At 52.9% G+C, this 15,596-nt stretch overlaps 1 protein-coding gene across 2 annotated transcripts; it reads left to right on the forward strand.

Annotated features, from left to right (window-relative positions):
- Positions 1–1,617: 1,617 nt before the first annotated feature.
- Positions 1,618–14,622, forward strand: LOC311196035 (uncharacterized protein C3orf18 homolog). Of its 2 annotated transcripts, none has more exons than XM_084269529.1 (5): positions 1,618–1,700; positions 5,211–5,615; positions 6,996–7,021; positions 8,647–8,776; positions 14,504–14,622. In XM_084269529.1, the coding sequence occupies exons 2-5, from the start codon at positions 5,370–5,372 to the stop codon at positions 14,519–14,521; spliced, it is 420 nt and encodes a 139-aa protein (XP_084125655.1). In that variant the 5' UTR covers positions 1,618–1,700; positions 5,211–5,369; the 3' UTR covers positions 14,522–14,622. The 2 variants fall into 2 exon arrangements, with proteins under 2 accessions (XP_084125655.1, XP_084125654.1); XM_084269528.1 differs by lacking the exon at positions 14,504–14,622 and adding an exon at positions 10,672–10,833.
- Positions 14,623–15,596: the final 974 nt, after the last annotated feature.

Below are 15,596 nucleotides of genomic sequence, written 5' to 3' on the forward strand. Positions count from 1 at the left end.
GCATATCACACTTGGAACTATGTTTTAATGGAAACAAACAGAACAACCACCCCACCTTCCTGCTGTGATCCATCAGAAATGAAGGCCCCCCCCCCCTCCCCTCTGACTCACAGTCCCTGGAGCCACTGTGGCTTTCCCTGAGTGCCCATTTCCATTCCTCTAATGGTGGCTGCTTTTCATCACTCTCAGAGGCATCACCACCTCTCCTCCGCCAATTCCTCCAGAAAAACCACCACACAAACAACTAAATACCTCTCTCCAGCAGGGTGGGTGGCTCTGCTATGGAGCCCTGCTGCAGGAAGATCTGGTGACACTTGCTCATCTCCCAGCTGGGCAGCTGCAGCCTCTGACCCTGCTGCATGGGGCACTTGCGTAAGTAGCATGTGGGGTCTGCCCTGCCCCTGCTGCATGGTGAAGCTGTGGGAAGGGTCAAGCTTCCATTGCCCTCCTTTGCAAAAATCAAACCAAAGAGAGCCCAGGGAAGCAGCAGGGGGAACACCTGGCAGAAAAGATCTCAAGACTGGCTTACCTGCTACCTCTTGGCAACAGGGCAGGCGCTCTTAAGAGCCCAAAGATCCCCTTCCTACCATCTACATTCCACCCTGCACAGAGGTCAGCAGCCCCTATGGACCCTGACAACCACAGGCTTTACCCAAGCAGCTCCCCACTCCAAGGCCCTGCCTGGGGGCTACCGCCACAAAAGGAACATTAAAGGAACGAAATATCAACCATCAGGCTTTTTAGGGCAGCAGATAAGCCTTTAATTGTCCAGGGCTGGAACAATGCTGCGACTACTGCCACTTAACACAGACCAGCTGTTGATGGGAAGTCCCTGCATGCTCCTCCTTGATGCGAGTACCAGTTTGCACACAGGCAATGAAGAGATTCTTCTGTTTTCCCTGCAGTCTGGCCCGTTCAGCCCCAGCTCCCCATCCGCTGCAGTGCCACACGCACACTGGGGGCCGGTGAGGGGCACGGCCTGTCCCCCCTCAGCCGCCCCGCAGGCTCGGGCAGGGGCTGGGGCTGGGCCAAGGCGATATCTCCGTGCTGCCGGGCTGCGCCGGCCCCTCGAGGCGGTACAAGGGCCCGTTCACAGCCAGGCAGCCGCCCGCTCGTTTCAGCGACCCCGGCGGCAAACGAGCCCCGCAGAGCACGGCCGGGCCCGGAGCCCGCCTCTCCTTCCAGCCGCCCGGCCGTCCTTCCCTCAGCACCGCGGTGCCGCCGGGGCTGCCTTTACCTGCGCGGCGGCCCCTCAGAGGCGAGCGCGCCCAAAGAAACGCCTCACTTCAAGGCGGGTCTGAAGGCGCAAGGGACTCCCGCGGGGACAGGGACAGGGGCCGCGGGCAGCCGCCTCCCGCGGCGCTTCCTGCGCCCGGGGACACGGAGAAGGGGCGTGAGGCGAGCGGCCGCGCGACCACCGCGCTCCCGCCGCTCGCCAGGCGCCGCCGCCGTGCGCATGAGCGACAGGCGCGGCGACCAATTGCGATCCGAGCCCTGCAGGCGCCGGCCAATCGCCTGGGGCGGTGGAGGGGGGGGCAGGGCGGAGCCTCCGGCCGTGCGGCGCCGCGCGCACGGAGCGGCTCGGCCCGGCCCGCCCCCCGCGCGGGCAGCGCGGCCCCGCGGCCGAGGGCGCGGCCCCGCGGCGGCCCCACCGCCAGCGGCGCTCCGGGGGCACCGGACGCCTCAGCGGGGAGCGCTCAGTAAGTGCCGGCCCCGGGCGCCCCGGTGGGGGGGTGCGCGCGGTGCCGAGACGCGGCTGCCTCCGGGGAGGGGCGCGGCGGAGGCGGGCTGGGCTGGGCCGCGGGGGTGGCCGGTCGCGCCGCCCCGTCCCGTCCCGTCCCGCCGCTGGCGGGGGCTGCCGCGGCCTCTCGGCGGCGGGGAGCAGCGGGCAGCGGCGGCCCCGCGCTGTGCCGGACCCCGTCTCCGTCCCGGCCGCCCCGGCGAGGCCCGCCAGCCCCGGGCGGCCGAAGCCGCGGAGCGCAGGCAGCATTGCGGCGGGGAGCCGGCTGCGAGCCCCGGCGCCGATCCCTCACCGCCCGGGAAGCGCTTGGGAGCGCAAAGGGCCGCGTTAGCCCGTTATCCCTCTGGGAACTTCTCCCCGGGCCGGGGAACGGGTGCCGCCCCCGCCAGCTGCGGGGTGGCTCAGCCTGCCGGCGGGGAGGGCCGGGGCGATTGCCGGTGGTTCAGTCCTGTGGCCGTGGTGAGGTTGCTGGGGAGCCGGTGCCGCGGTGGGGCGGGACCGTGACCCCTGTCTGGCAGCAGGAGCGGGACCGCCGCGGTGCTCCGGGCTGCGCACACGCCCCGGGGGTTCTTCCCTACTCTGGGGGCTGTCCTGGAGCCGGGTCAGCCCTGTAGCAAGGGGAGAAGCAGCTGCGAGTTCACACACCGGGAAGCCTCATCCCGTAGTCAACAGCAACCTGGTGCCACCTGCGCGGCTGAGTTACTAGAGATGCTTCATCTCGGTGAAGCAATGCAGGAAATAGACTTGTTGCTGTTTGCCACCTTCATCCAGAGACCCCCTGACCCATCTTCATCCCTGTGACACAAACCTCTATTCCTGCCATAGCCGAGAGGAAACCACAGGACAGAGAGAGAGAAGCAAGACTCAGCAAAGCCAGCAGCCTGGAGCTGTAGTGCCTGCATGATGTTCTGCCAGAGACCACTCTAGAAATGCTGGCTTAGGAGAGAGATGAACGTGTGCTCCTTCCTCCCACACCCAGCAGAGCCCAGCACGGAGTGGTCCTGGCGGTGTGAGCAGCTCTGTTGGTGCAGGCAATGGAAGAATGCCAGCTCGCAGCAGCCAAGGATCTGGTTCCTCTTCTGTCCTGTTCTGCTTGTGCCTGGGCTATGCTGAAACCTGCCAGCAATAGGTCGTAGCTGTCCCTGGCCCTAGAGCAGCGGTCAGAGACTTGGAGTGTGCCCAGCCTCCAAATCAAACCTCTGTCACCAGGATGACAACTGGGAAAGGAAGGTGGTGGGAAAGATCATCCACCCCCAGTTCTGCCGTCTTGGGCCCTGGGCCATACTTGCCAGCCACCCCATCTGGCCCTCTGCAGCCTGGACCAGAAGAGGCTTAGAGACAGAAATACCCTCGATGGCCCTGGAACTGGTTGTCTGAGCCATGTCAGAAACCTGAGCTGTGTCAGAAACCTTCCATGCAGGACCACTTGTAGAGCTAGGTCTCTGGGCTTGGAAATCCTTCAGCACGGACAGGCCATGAACAAGAGCACCCATCCCCACTCAACCAGATTTTCAGCTAGCTCATTGTAACCTAGCCTAACTTTAATCAGGAGCAGTGCACAGCAGCACAGTGCGTGGTCTGTACAGAAAGGGGCTTACCCAAAGGCTAGGGAGCAGTTTCAACACCCAAGTTCCAGTGGCTTTCCAAACCTGACACCACACTGAGAGGAAAGCCTGCCCTATTTTGTTTCCAAAATTCAGGAGCTGTTCAAGATCTTGAGCTACACTTTGCAAAGCCCTTGGCCCTGCCTTGCTCTTTGCAGTCAGGTTCTGTTCCTGCTTTTTGTTTCCTTGCTGGTGGCTTTTTTTAAAACATGAACTATTGTCACAGAGTCTTCCTGAACAGCACAGATCCATGAGGCTCCCTGAGCAGCTGCTCGGTTTGCCCAGTACCTCTCACCACTCCCTCCCTTTCCCTGCTGCTGTGGCACTCAGATGACAGGTTTGTCATCTTTGTGCCCATGTGTCCACTCTCCTCAGTCAGTAAGGGCTGGGGAAACCCCGGATGGAACCAGGTGTCTGTGGTTTGGTGGTCAGTAAAGGACACTCCCTTTCAGCTGCACTGAACTCCTGTCTCAGCAGGACCAGGCCAGAAGTGCTATCTTCACCATTCTTGAGAAGCTCAGGGGAGCTTGACAGCTCCTACAATCTCCCAGGCACTTCAAACTCCCCCAGCAGCTCCTGCTTCGCAGAGTTTGTTCACGGGGAGCGGTGGGATGCTGCGCGTGCGGTGAGAGATTCCCCTGCTCAGGGAGATGCAAGACAAGTGCTGTGTAAGTCCTGCTGCCGACCCAGGCTGCAGGCTGACTACAGGGCAGCCTGGTGCCATTTCCCTGGTGTGATTTCCCTGCTGCAGTTGTCAGTGGCAGATGTTAATCACGCTGCTTCGTGCGGTTACGGACAGCACCAGGGCGGCGCAGCGATGGGAACTGCGCAATAACCTTGCCTAGAATAGAACAGAGTGGAGGAGAACAATGGCTCATTTCTCTTTGCAGGCACATCTTTTTCTGTTCAGAGCTCATTAACCCCTGTGTCCCGGCTGCATTCCTGTCCTGAGATGTAATGTCTGCTCAACTGCAGAGAAATTAGCACAGGACTGCTAGAACAGTTCTTGGTGTCGGCACCGCTCTGGCTCCAGAGGTAGCTGCATTTTCATGGAAGCAGCTGCTGAACTGATGTTATACACAGTGTTTTTATAAACAAAGTTGTGCACATACTTCCCATAGGATCATCCTGTGGTGTTTTGCAACCCCTGATCATTTGCACAATAGAGGCATGAAGCAATTAAAGCCTTTCATGTTTTTGGAATGAATAGATCTATCAAATTTCACAACTCCAAAATTGGAATCATTTAAAAATTGATAATTAGCCTGCATGACTAAGCTTGAGTGGGTGCTTTCATGGGGGACTTGAGAAATACTCCCTGTCTTTAGCAGCAGATGGGGGACCAGCACAACCCAGTGCCTTAAGGAAGCTGCCTTTCCAGGGTGCACAGGGTGAGGGACAGTGGGGCAATGGACGTGTCTTACAGTCACTTGTGACTGTCACAACAGGGAAGTCCTACTTTGGGTTCAGTCAAAAGCATCCAGAGATACCCCTCACAGCTGTATCCCACTGATAAGGGGATCCATGTAACTTACCATAAATTAAAAGCAAGAGACAGAAGAGAAGCAGGAAAAGTTCTTTGTGCTCCAGCCTGGAGCAGACCAAAGATGGGTTCTGAGGTTGTCCCCACACAGATCTGCGAGGAGCAGAGCTGCTGCAGCGAGGGGACAGCATATCACTGACTTCATGTGAGTGGGGCATGACTTGGGGTGCTTACAGTACCCCTGAAAAATCATTCTCTTGTTTTGAATGGGCGTCTGTAAGCTGATCTCAGAAACTGTTGGGGTGAATTGGGAAGGTTTGGGTAGGGGTTGTGCCTGTCTCCAGGAGCTCTGCACTGCTCATTAGTTCCCATTCTTTCCTAGGGAGAAACCAACGTGGCTCCTGTGAAGAAAAGCCATTGGCAGTGATGCTGCAGGATAGGTCTCATGTGAGGCTCCTTGATGCGAAGGGCAGCTTTCCACTTCTGTAGCTGATGGGTGAGGACAACAGCTTGGTAAAAGAAGCTACCAAGAGCTGGCAGGATGAGTTACATCTCACCCTCTGTGCATGACTTGTATCACAGCAGCAGCACCACCACCACCACCACAGCCAAGCCAGACCCAGGGACAACTCTGGAAGTTACTGTGCCAGAAACAGCTACCATAAGCCCTGAGACTACCAGTTTCAACAGCACCAAGATCCCAGATGTGGCCAGCACTGGACCTGGCATCAGCACAATGCTGCTGTCCTTTGGGATCATTACTGTGATCGGGCTGGCTGTAGCTATGGTAAGAGAGCCCTGCGAAATATTCCTCTGTTGAGGGTGGGGGGTGGTTAAGGGGCTTTAGGACTGGTTTGAGTTGAATGATTTATTTGTGTTACACTGCAGGCTCCCCCAGAACTGCTGGCAACCCATACTTCCTGAGAACCCTTTCTTTTTTAAGGTCTTTATCCTGTGCTCCAGTATTTCTGCAGTTTCCCTGGAGTCTAGTCCAAGTGGGATGCTCAGCTGGCTGAGAGGCTGCCATATGTACATATGTACAGTATTTATTTCTAATAGCTGGGAAGTCCAGTTAAAAAAACACAAGGCAGATCCTGTTCTGACTTGGTAACTGGAGCAGCCACATTGATTTAAACCTCCTCAACATGGGGGTCACAAGAAAGTTCATCCAAATTCACTTTTAAAGTAGGCTGTTGGAACCATGTTAATCTCCCCTGAGGAAAAGTCTTCTTGCACTCAAGCAGCCTGAATCTGTTTTGGCTGGAGTAATTCTGGACTGTGTTTCTGGGGTTCTGCTTGCTGGGTACCAGCAGAGTCCTCAGGGATTTACTGCATAACTAACCTTGCCATTAATGCTGTAGGCAGCTTTGGTTCTATGGTTCTGGGCCTGGCTGGGGCAATGCCAGCACTGCAGTTCTTTCTTTTTGATCTATAACCACAGCATTTACCTGCCAACAGAGAGCAGAAGGTAGCAGCAAGCTCCTGTTCCTCCTGTGAGGAAGAGCTTTGCTGATGGAAGCTACAGAAAGAAAGGGACTACTGCAAAGTTTCATTGCAGGCCCAAGGAGGAGTTTTTCCAAAAGCCCTTAAGAGAACCTGGAAACATTATCCTGGAAAAGATCCTAAGTTCCCAAGAGCAACATCCAGCATTCGTAGCCTCAGAACAAGGGTCTGGAGGCCCAAAGCCTCACTTCCTGCCCAGCACAGCCACTCTTGCTGGCTGACACGAGGCAAGTCACTGAGCATGTCCTCTTTGCTTCTTCCCTTTATCTGGGGGAGGGGGTGTCAGCCCTTTACGCTGTAGGAGATGGACAGATGGAAACCACAAAGAGAGAGTTCTTCATCCACTCTTAAATCACACCATATGTGCTGCAGCCACCAGAAACACGCTGAGCTACACCTCGTAACAATACACCTAATACTCCAACTACTACTAACACACCTAATAGTGCCCCTCGAGCACTTAGTGTCAGACCTGTGCTGTGGAGCTTCCCCTGATGTGGATGGTATTTCATGTTTGGCTGTCACTTCTCCCTTGCCCCTGCTTTGGTGTGCAGTGACACCAGGCTTGCCACACCTCCTGTGTGCCCTGTGCCCAAAATCCCTCTTCCCAGCTGCTCTGCATCTTACTGGGACTGTTGTAACGATGGTTTTTTTTCTCCTCCAGGTTCTGTATATCAGGAAGAGGAAGAGGTAAGAAATGGCTGTTGTTGGCTCACGGGAGCTCAGTGCTTCAAAACCCAGATAGAGCTGGAAAGGAGATGGGGAGAGTGTAAGTGGTGCAAGTGATGGCTATCTGAGAACGAGCCTATGGGGAATCAGTGAACCAGGCAGGAGAAGGGACACTGTGATCCTGGTATTGACCCACCTTCTAATACCAGAGCTTCAAAGACTCCTCTGCAGCTTTGGAGATTGAGCAGGAGGAGGTTAGGGATCCTGCAAACTCCTGACACTTCATCTATGAGCTGCACTGAAACAGAGGAGAGGGTTATGAGCGTAAGAGAAGCTGGGAACTCTGTCCTGAGAGGTGTGGATCTCACCTTTCAGCCATTCCCAGGTTCCTGTGCTTTCTGACAGCCCAGCCAATGATACTGGCCTTGCAAGGCTCCAAGACCTCCTCAGCTGCAGTCACAGCACCTGGCAGTGACATGCAGAGATGCAGCTTTCTAGCCTGAGACTTAGTGTCTTCATTTCCTTATTAAGCTCCAGGCTGAAAATAGAGGAGAGCAACATGCAGGGAGACACACTTCTTGATTCTTCTGTCCCTGACAGCAGAGACACTGATGAAGGTCTGCTAGATGTGGTACCTCCTCCCCCTGCCTGACTCCTTGTAGCAGGCCTGGCCTGGCCACGAACTCCCAAGAAGTGTTGCTGGCCCCTGTAAGATGTCCAAGCCAGACCTTCATGCCCACATCTGGGTACTGCCCCAGGAACAGCTAACATTTGGCCTGTGAACACGGCACGGCTGGAGATAATGGTTGTGTTGGCAAACCCCTGTAGAGGCAGGGAGGGAATGTGTCATCCTGACAGTTGCCAGACTAGCTATTTGTGGTGACATTGCCAGTAACTGCTGGTGTTTTGCTCCCCAACGCCCCAAACCTCAGCGACAGCCTAAGGCAGGGCTCAGTGTGTTCCCAGGAGCATGTCCACCCATCCATCCTGCATCTCTGAGCTGCCCAGTATTTAGGGACACCTCTTGGAGTAACACCTTATAGCTCTGTCACTTGGAGCAATGCTACAGGACTAAGAACAATCAGTCCACAGGCATCAGGCTCTTCTGTAAATCTCTGTCTGTCTTATTTTTCATTTTTTCCCAGTTATTTTTTATGTACTTCCACTCCACAATTAGAGTGCTACTTTCAGGCCACTGGAGCTAAAGGTGGACTTCTGCTGGCAGACATAGTGTGAACACAGCAGGACTGCCTGTGGTGGGTGGAGGGACAGGGAGAAGTCACAAAATGCCCAGCCAGTACGTTCCACTGTCTCTTTTGTCCCCCCACATAAAGCTTGATCTTTTAAGGTCTGCAGGAACTTAAATCCCTGTCTGATTCCTCTGTGCGTAATGCCTGCCAACACAGATTAGTGATGGTAATTAATCCCTCTAGCTGCACTCTGGGTATCTTCTACTCCTGCCAGCTGTGTGTAGTAGGTTCTTATCCTCATCTCCACAGGACAGGATGCGACAAGAAGAGCTGAATCCCTGAGCAGCAGGAGAAACAGCCTGCAGAAGGCCTCAGCAGTGGGGTGGGGAAGGCAGCCTGAGCATCTGTCCTTCTGTTCATTGAGTTTCTCAACCAGCCCTTCCCTCCTGCACACAGGCTGGAGAAGCTACGGCACCAGCTGATGCCCATGTACAACTTCGACCCCACCGAGGAGCAGGATGAGCTGGAGCAGGAGCTGCTGGAACACGGGCGAGACGCCGCGTCTTCCCAGGCGTCGCAGAGCAAGGTAGGCAGCTCTCTCACTGCAAGGATACCTGCACTGCTTTTGTTACAAACACAGAAAGGTTTTGTAGGGTGGTAGGGTAAGGAAACTATCTAAGAACTCAGGAGGATTTCTCCCATTTCTGTCAGGCTTGGAGAGAGGGGGCTCAAGCATTATAGGTGGGCTGGAAAGTCAGGGAATTTCCCTCCCCTAGGGAGGGAAAGTGCTGGCTCTACTTGACTAGGAGAGAGAAAAGGGAAAGTGCAGCAATTAAGGGTGAGTTTACTAGAGTTTACCACCCAGGGCACTGCATGGGACCAGTAGGATGAACACTGGTTTCTGGGAGAGGAGACTTCAATGCTCACAAAGCACTCAGGCTCCTTTGCCCTGGCCTTGAAAAGCAAATTAAGTTTTGAAGTGTATTTGCTTTGCCTGGGGACACAAATGTGGAGTAAGGCCTGGCCAAGGGGAAGCCTGTACACAGGCTGTGTACAGTGAACTGTGCTGCAAGCCCTGAAGAATGGAGGCAGAAAGCCTGCACAGTGTTGTGGCACAGCACATCTGGACTTGTCAGCACCTCCAGGCCAAGCACGCTGGGCACAGAGCAGGCATGGGCCAGAAAAAGAAAAGGGAGCAGAGTTCTCTATTAGAATTTGGGGAGAGGGGAAGAAAGGATTGCTTTGACTGCTTCTGAGTGGTCAGAGCCATGCAGGACACTGAGAAATTACAAGGTCCTGAGAGACCACTCACCCACCACACCTGTGAGTTAGGGAAGAGCTTGATAGCTTGGCCAGTTGGTTTTGGTTAATGGTCCAGATGGGTCTTTGACAAGAGGCTACCTCCTTCCCCAGCATAGCAAGAGGAAGGAGAAGTAGGAAAGAAGGGCTTCTCACCATTGTTTGCAGACAGCTTCATAGTGTTTTCTGTTTTCTTTGTCACCACCACATAAAAAGCCTTTCTGAAAGACAGAGCCAGAAGGGACAGTTGGAACAGGTATGTCTCTTAGCCAGTGATACAACCTCCCCCTAGAGTAGACATATCTCCTGTCTTGAATCCCTCTCCAGATACTCTGTGTTGCCTGTGTCTTCCCTTACTTTTCCAGCTCTAGGAGCAGGAATTCTCCCAACCAACTCTCAGTTTCCACACACTTTACACCTCCAGGTAATCTGTAGCAAGCCTGCTATGAGCAGAAAGGGAAAGAGCAGATAATAATAATTATACATGTTTACTTTGATACATGCTTCCCAAAGTGCTAAAGAACACAGAGATGTGTGTGTTGGAATATGATAGCAAACACATTCCATACGCTGGTTTGGGAGAGCAAGAAATAGGGTTGTGTAACAGCAAAGGACCTTGTCCTCTGAGCAGCACTTATTGGGGAAACATCAGATCCCTTTATGAGTGCACAGAGAGATGCACTTCAGAGGGGGAACTACCCAAGCCAGAGTTAAACTTAGCTCAGTAGGAGCATGTCCTTCCTACACAGGGACCAGCTGGCAGGATACCTCGCATCCCTGTAGAGCTTGCTAAGGCACACATACCTCTGCCTGGAAAGTACACAGCTTTAAAGGTGTAATGTAATAAAGAGACAGAGAGGCTAAAACAACAGCCAGAGGTCAGTCTGTGGCATGCTTCCAGGCCTTCAAGGAAGTTTCAGGTCTTTTCATGCTGCCTTGTATTATATAGCTAGTGAGACCCGGTCATCCAGCCCTGTGGGGATCTTCAGCTGGCATGGTAGCGCTGACTTTCCCTTTGGCCTGGGGTATTTTTCTGTCTCAGTCTTGTTAATGCCATGTTAGCCAGCCAGCCTCCCCTTAAGGGGCAGACTCTGGTCACAGTGCTGTGCAGCCTGTGCCTCAGCACACTCACCTGAGCAAGGGCAGAGCTGCAGGGTCTCACCTTTCACTGCTTCAACGCAGATCCTGCTGACAAGTCAAGGAGCCCTGCAGAGACCCAGCCGGCTTGTGTTCACAGACGTTGCCAATGCCATCAATGCATGAGCAAGACCTGCCCCTGCTCTGGGATCCTGCTGAGACTGGGGAGGATGAAGCCAACAAACCAGTGACTTCCCGCAGGCATGGCTGACCCACCGAGCCCAGCTGCTCACAAATGGGCACGGGGAGCTGTGGTCACTTTGGGAAGCAAACCCTTTGTGATGGCAGTGGGGATTTTTTGGTGTGGCCTGTTACCACTAAAAGGTCCTGAGCTTCAGTTTCTGAGCTGGTGCTGACTGATTCCATCTACCAAGCTGCGTGCTTCGGAGCAGCGCCCGCTTTGTTGTAGATTAGTTTGTCAGAGCACACATGCATGCCCTCTGGGCCAGGGAAGGAGGAGAGGTGCATGTTTCAGAGAGCTTCCCCACTGGTTTTGTGCTGCCAGACCCCAAGGAGATCAATGAAAAAGCCTGTCCTTACAGTGGTGACAGATTTGGCAGCTCCTGGAGGGGTGACTGGTGGTGAAGCCCTTTGAGCAAGGAACACTGGCTCTCCTTATTATTACACTGGTAATCTGGGGCATGTCAGGGAAAACACAAGCTGTGGGCTTATCCCTGTGTGGCATGTGGGCTGCTGATAAACACGCGTCAGGGGGTGATGTTGAAGCACAGGGAATTCACTGGGTTTAGAAAGTGAAACAGTGAACACATCTTAACTGGGAAAGTGACTGAATAGCCCAAATGAGGGCTGCCCTATCAGCAGAGGGGAATTCACACAGCTGGAGGCAGGGAAGGGGTGTCAGTGTCACCCCACCACTGAGCTAAGCATAAAGGTGCTTGGGCCACAGAGAGGAGTCAAACAGAACCGGGGTTCCAGTACTGTGTATCCTTCTCCTGCTTTGGCTCAGGGAAGTTTCTACAGTGCAGTGTGTTATCCAGAAAAAAAGGAACAAGCCTTGAAATATTTCCTTTTAAATAAGGAAAAACCTGCATTTGCTCAAAATTGAACAGCCCTGGTCTGGCCCCAGAGGTGGGTGAACAGCTGGTTTGTACTACTTACCCACCAGGACCCCCAGCTAGAGCTTTCTCCTTCCTGCTGAAAGAAACACAGAGCTTTATGTTAGTCTCTGGGACTAGACAGCTAAGTCAGGAGTTTCTCTATAACCCTGAAGCATCTCTCAGCCTGAGCATCCTTTGGGGCTGCAGGAGGGGTCTCTGGCCACCTTGACATTCTGTAGTGTGGCACAGGGGCTGTCTTCTGTGGAGCCTTTTGGTGGCCACCAGCCCCAAGAGCTGCAGGCCAGCACAGCAGCCAGGGGCCTGCAGCAGAGCCTGCATGCAAACCTCCGTGCCCAGCCACGCACTGATCACCCCCTGCCCACAGCACCAGTTAAAAGGGAATTGGGGCAAGCCAGGATTTGGAGGCAGATCTGAAGGTAGGCTTTGTGCAGGGATTCAGGTATCCTGCTTTGTTGCAAGTTGGGATCTGCCAGTTAGTTTCTGTTCTCCCAAATCTATTTATTTTTTCTTCCCTACTCGTTTTCCCCCATATTCATTAAATGCAGACTCCTCCTGGGACATGTGCTACAGACTCCTGCAGTTGCTTTAATTTTTCAGTATTCCTCTTTCTTTTTAAAACCAGAGAGTTCTGGGATCATATTGGGGCAGGGAGCATCATCACCTATGGAGAACAGCCCATCCTCCATACCCAGGAGATACTCCCGGGCTGGGGGTTGCCTCTGGTGTTTGCAGTCCAGGGATGCTGTTGGAAGCAGAGTGCCTAGGTACAAATTCTCATGTAATCTGGTTTAGGCCCTTAAAACTTGGATGCCATCCATGGGTTATGCCTGCATGACCAAGCTGAGAAGCAAACACATCACATACACACACCCCCCCCCGCTGCCCAAACGCGCACTTACCCTCTCCAGGTGCTCAGTGGGGCTGCTCTGCCACACAGACATCCGGCTCCTCTCTGCAGCAGCTGGCGTGTCGCTGCCTGTCAGCCCCAGGCTCTGCAGCAGGACAGGGGTGCAGGCAGCAGCAGGGGTGCATGGCTGGCCTCAATCACAGAGTTTCCCCACCAGCTCTTAGGGTCAGAACTTCATTTGCTGTTTTAAACTCGGCAGAAGGCGAGTGTCGGCTGAGCTGTTTCCTCAGACCAGCAGCCGACTCGGTGCTCTTGATCTGGCTCCACATGCTGTGCCAGCAGCACATCTGCCAAATCACACCTTGCTCCCTGGTAATGCTGAGATACACCTGGTATAACAAACACCTACAGAGGAATTCTCTTCAACCATTCTTCCTGCAATGGTAGCTTTGTCCCATGATGACTGCCCTTAGAGTAAAGTACAGATAATAAGACTAAAAGAATATTATGGGTATTTGCTGGGCTTGTACTGGAGTATTCTCTTAGTTCAACAGCGCCTCCTCTCACAGTTCTTGAAAGTATATGTACAATTTAGCAGAAGCATTATGATGTAATTTAATTCAAGTGTTTCTGTGTTTTAAGCATTGAAATATAATTAAACTATTTACATGAAATCTAGTGTGATTTTCTTTTCTGCTGGTCATTTGTGGGGCTTGAGGGAACTGGCAGATGAAGCTATCATCCATCATACCTGAGAAGTCATGGCAGTCCAGTGAAGTTCCAACTGGATGGAAAAAAAGACAAAAGGAAGTCCCAGGGAGCTACAGTCTCACCTCTGTGCCCAGCAGGATCATGGAGCAGATCCTTCTGGAAACTTAGGCACATGGAAAATAAGGATGTGATTGGTGACAGACAACGTGGCTTCACTAAGGGGAAGTCATGCCTGACCAATCTGGTGACCTTCTGTGATGGGCATATAGGGTTGGTGGGTAAGGGAAGAGCAACTGACATCATCTACCCAGACATGGGCAAAACATTTGACATGGTCCTGCACAATATCCTTGTCTCTGAAGGAGAGACATGGATTTGATAGATGGACCACACGATGGAGAAGGAATGGGCTGGATGGTCATGCTCAAAGAGTACCAGTCAATGGCTTGATGACTAAGTGACGACCAATGATGGGTGGAACAGATTGCTCAAAGAAGCTGTGGCTGATCCTGGATCCCTGGCAGGGTTCGAGGCCAGGTTGGATGGGGCTTCGTGCACCCTGGGCTAGGGAAGGGTGTTCCTGCCCATGGCAGGGAAGTTGGGGCAAGGTGGGCTTTAAGGTTCCTTCCTACCCAAACCAGTCTGGGATGACGTGATTTTCCACAGAAAACTGTGGGGTGTAGCTGCAGGACCTGCAATCTGTGTGCAGTGAGGGCCCCTGGAAAAGGTGGAAGGACAAATGCTGTGGGGGTCAAGCAGATCCTGGGCATCCAGAGCACAGAAAGACAACTTGTGTGTTTACACTGTCCTTTAACCAGCCAAATTCCTGGACAGGTCCATCAGCTCAGGTGCAGCTCTGTCCACGCTGGGGTGAAGGTTTGGGTCAGCTCCATGGTGATGGAGCTGGTGTGTTTCTGATTTGCCTTTCTGCCTCATCCTCTGGCCCACAAACCCAAAGTGTGGGCTGAGTTAGGAAAGCTGTCAGGGTAAGTGCAGAGGTTGTGCACAGGACCAGAACTCATCAGAGGAAAAGAAAGTATTTGTGTGCCCAGAGAAATGTGGGGCAGGAAGAGACTCAGCAGTGGCTGCAGACATGAAGCACAACTGGCTCGCTTGCTGGTGATGACATGCTGTAAGATACAGAAGAGGATGGAACAAGGTACCTGCTTAGGGTTTAAGGGCCTGTCTGCTTTCCTCTGTGTGGTGGGGTTCATGCTGATTATTCCTTATTTCCCCATAGATCCATAGGTGCTCCTGAATCACCAAATCTTGTTCCAAACCTCCAGTTTGGATAAAGAGAGGGAAACCCACAGCGCCTGGTGACACATGTGTGTGCTGAGGCTGCTGCACATGGAGGAGGCAAAGCCAAAGCCTGAGGTGCTACATTTTATACCTTTATTAAAGCCAAACTCCAAGGCTAATTTGCAAGTTAACCATCACCAAAACCAGAAACATTTAAGAGAATCTTCCAAACTTTGCTAGATAATAAGCCTGCTTCACCTCCTGGGTTCTGATCCAACAGTAACAACCTGGGATTTTTGGCTCAGACCATCTTAGGGAACACTTTGAATGCATTTGCTTAGAGGTAGTATTTGGCTACATAGAAAAGGTAACAAACTATATGGGAAGTAAAACATGTTTATCATTTCAATAAAAAGATAAATCCAAGTAATCCAGCATGAGATCCTGGCTGGCTGGAGATGGCTGGAATTCTGCCTGCCTTTACTAGGCACTGACTTTCACTCCAAATCTCTGCATAAAAATGGAAGCTGAAAATATGGGTTGGGATTTCAGCTACACTCAGTGTAGCTCCTAATAGTGTAGAATTCTGCTTGTTCCCCTCAAGCCCTTAGCATTTTTATGGAGACATGTTTTCTACTGTGGTTTCCCAATTATTAAGAGGTAGCAAAGACTGAATTATTATTTTTTTTAAAAAAAGAGCAGTAGTACTTTGTGTGCCTGTCCCAGAGGAATACTGCTGACCTAAAGCAAATGGATTTACTATTAAGCAGAAGCAGTTTCCATCCCCACTCCATGCCACCAGCTGAGAAAGGTCTTATGATGCTGTAAGAAAAGCTTGAGTCAATCCCTAATGCATTTAGGAGAAGCTGAAGTTCCAATCTCACACCAGCTATGACTCTCAGGCAATAGGAGTTAATTGAACAGGCAGTATAACCTTGCAGGCAGAATACTGCATCAGCCAATTCACCTGAAAAATCATGTAAAGAAGGTGGTAACATACCTTGGTCTGCCACTGGTGGGGCCTCTGAATGACAGGAACTGCAGCTGAATTCATGTGTCCTCTGAAGAAGCAGCCCCCTGACCTGAACTGG

This window comes from Gallinula chloropus (assembly GCF_964237585.1).
Source record: "Gallinula chloropus genome assembly, chromosome: 12".
Taxonomy (NCBI): Eukaryota; Metazoa; Chordata; class Aves; order Gruiformes; family Rallidae; genus Gallinula; species Gallinula chloropus.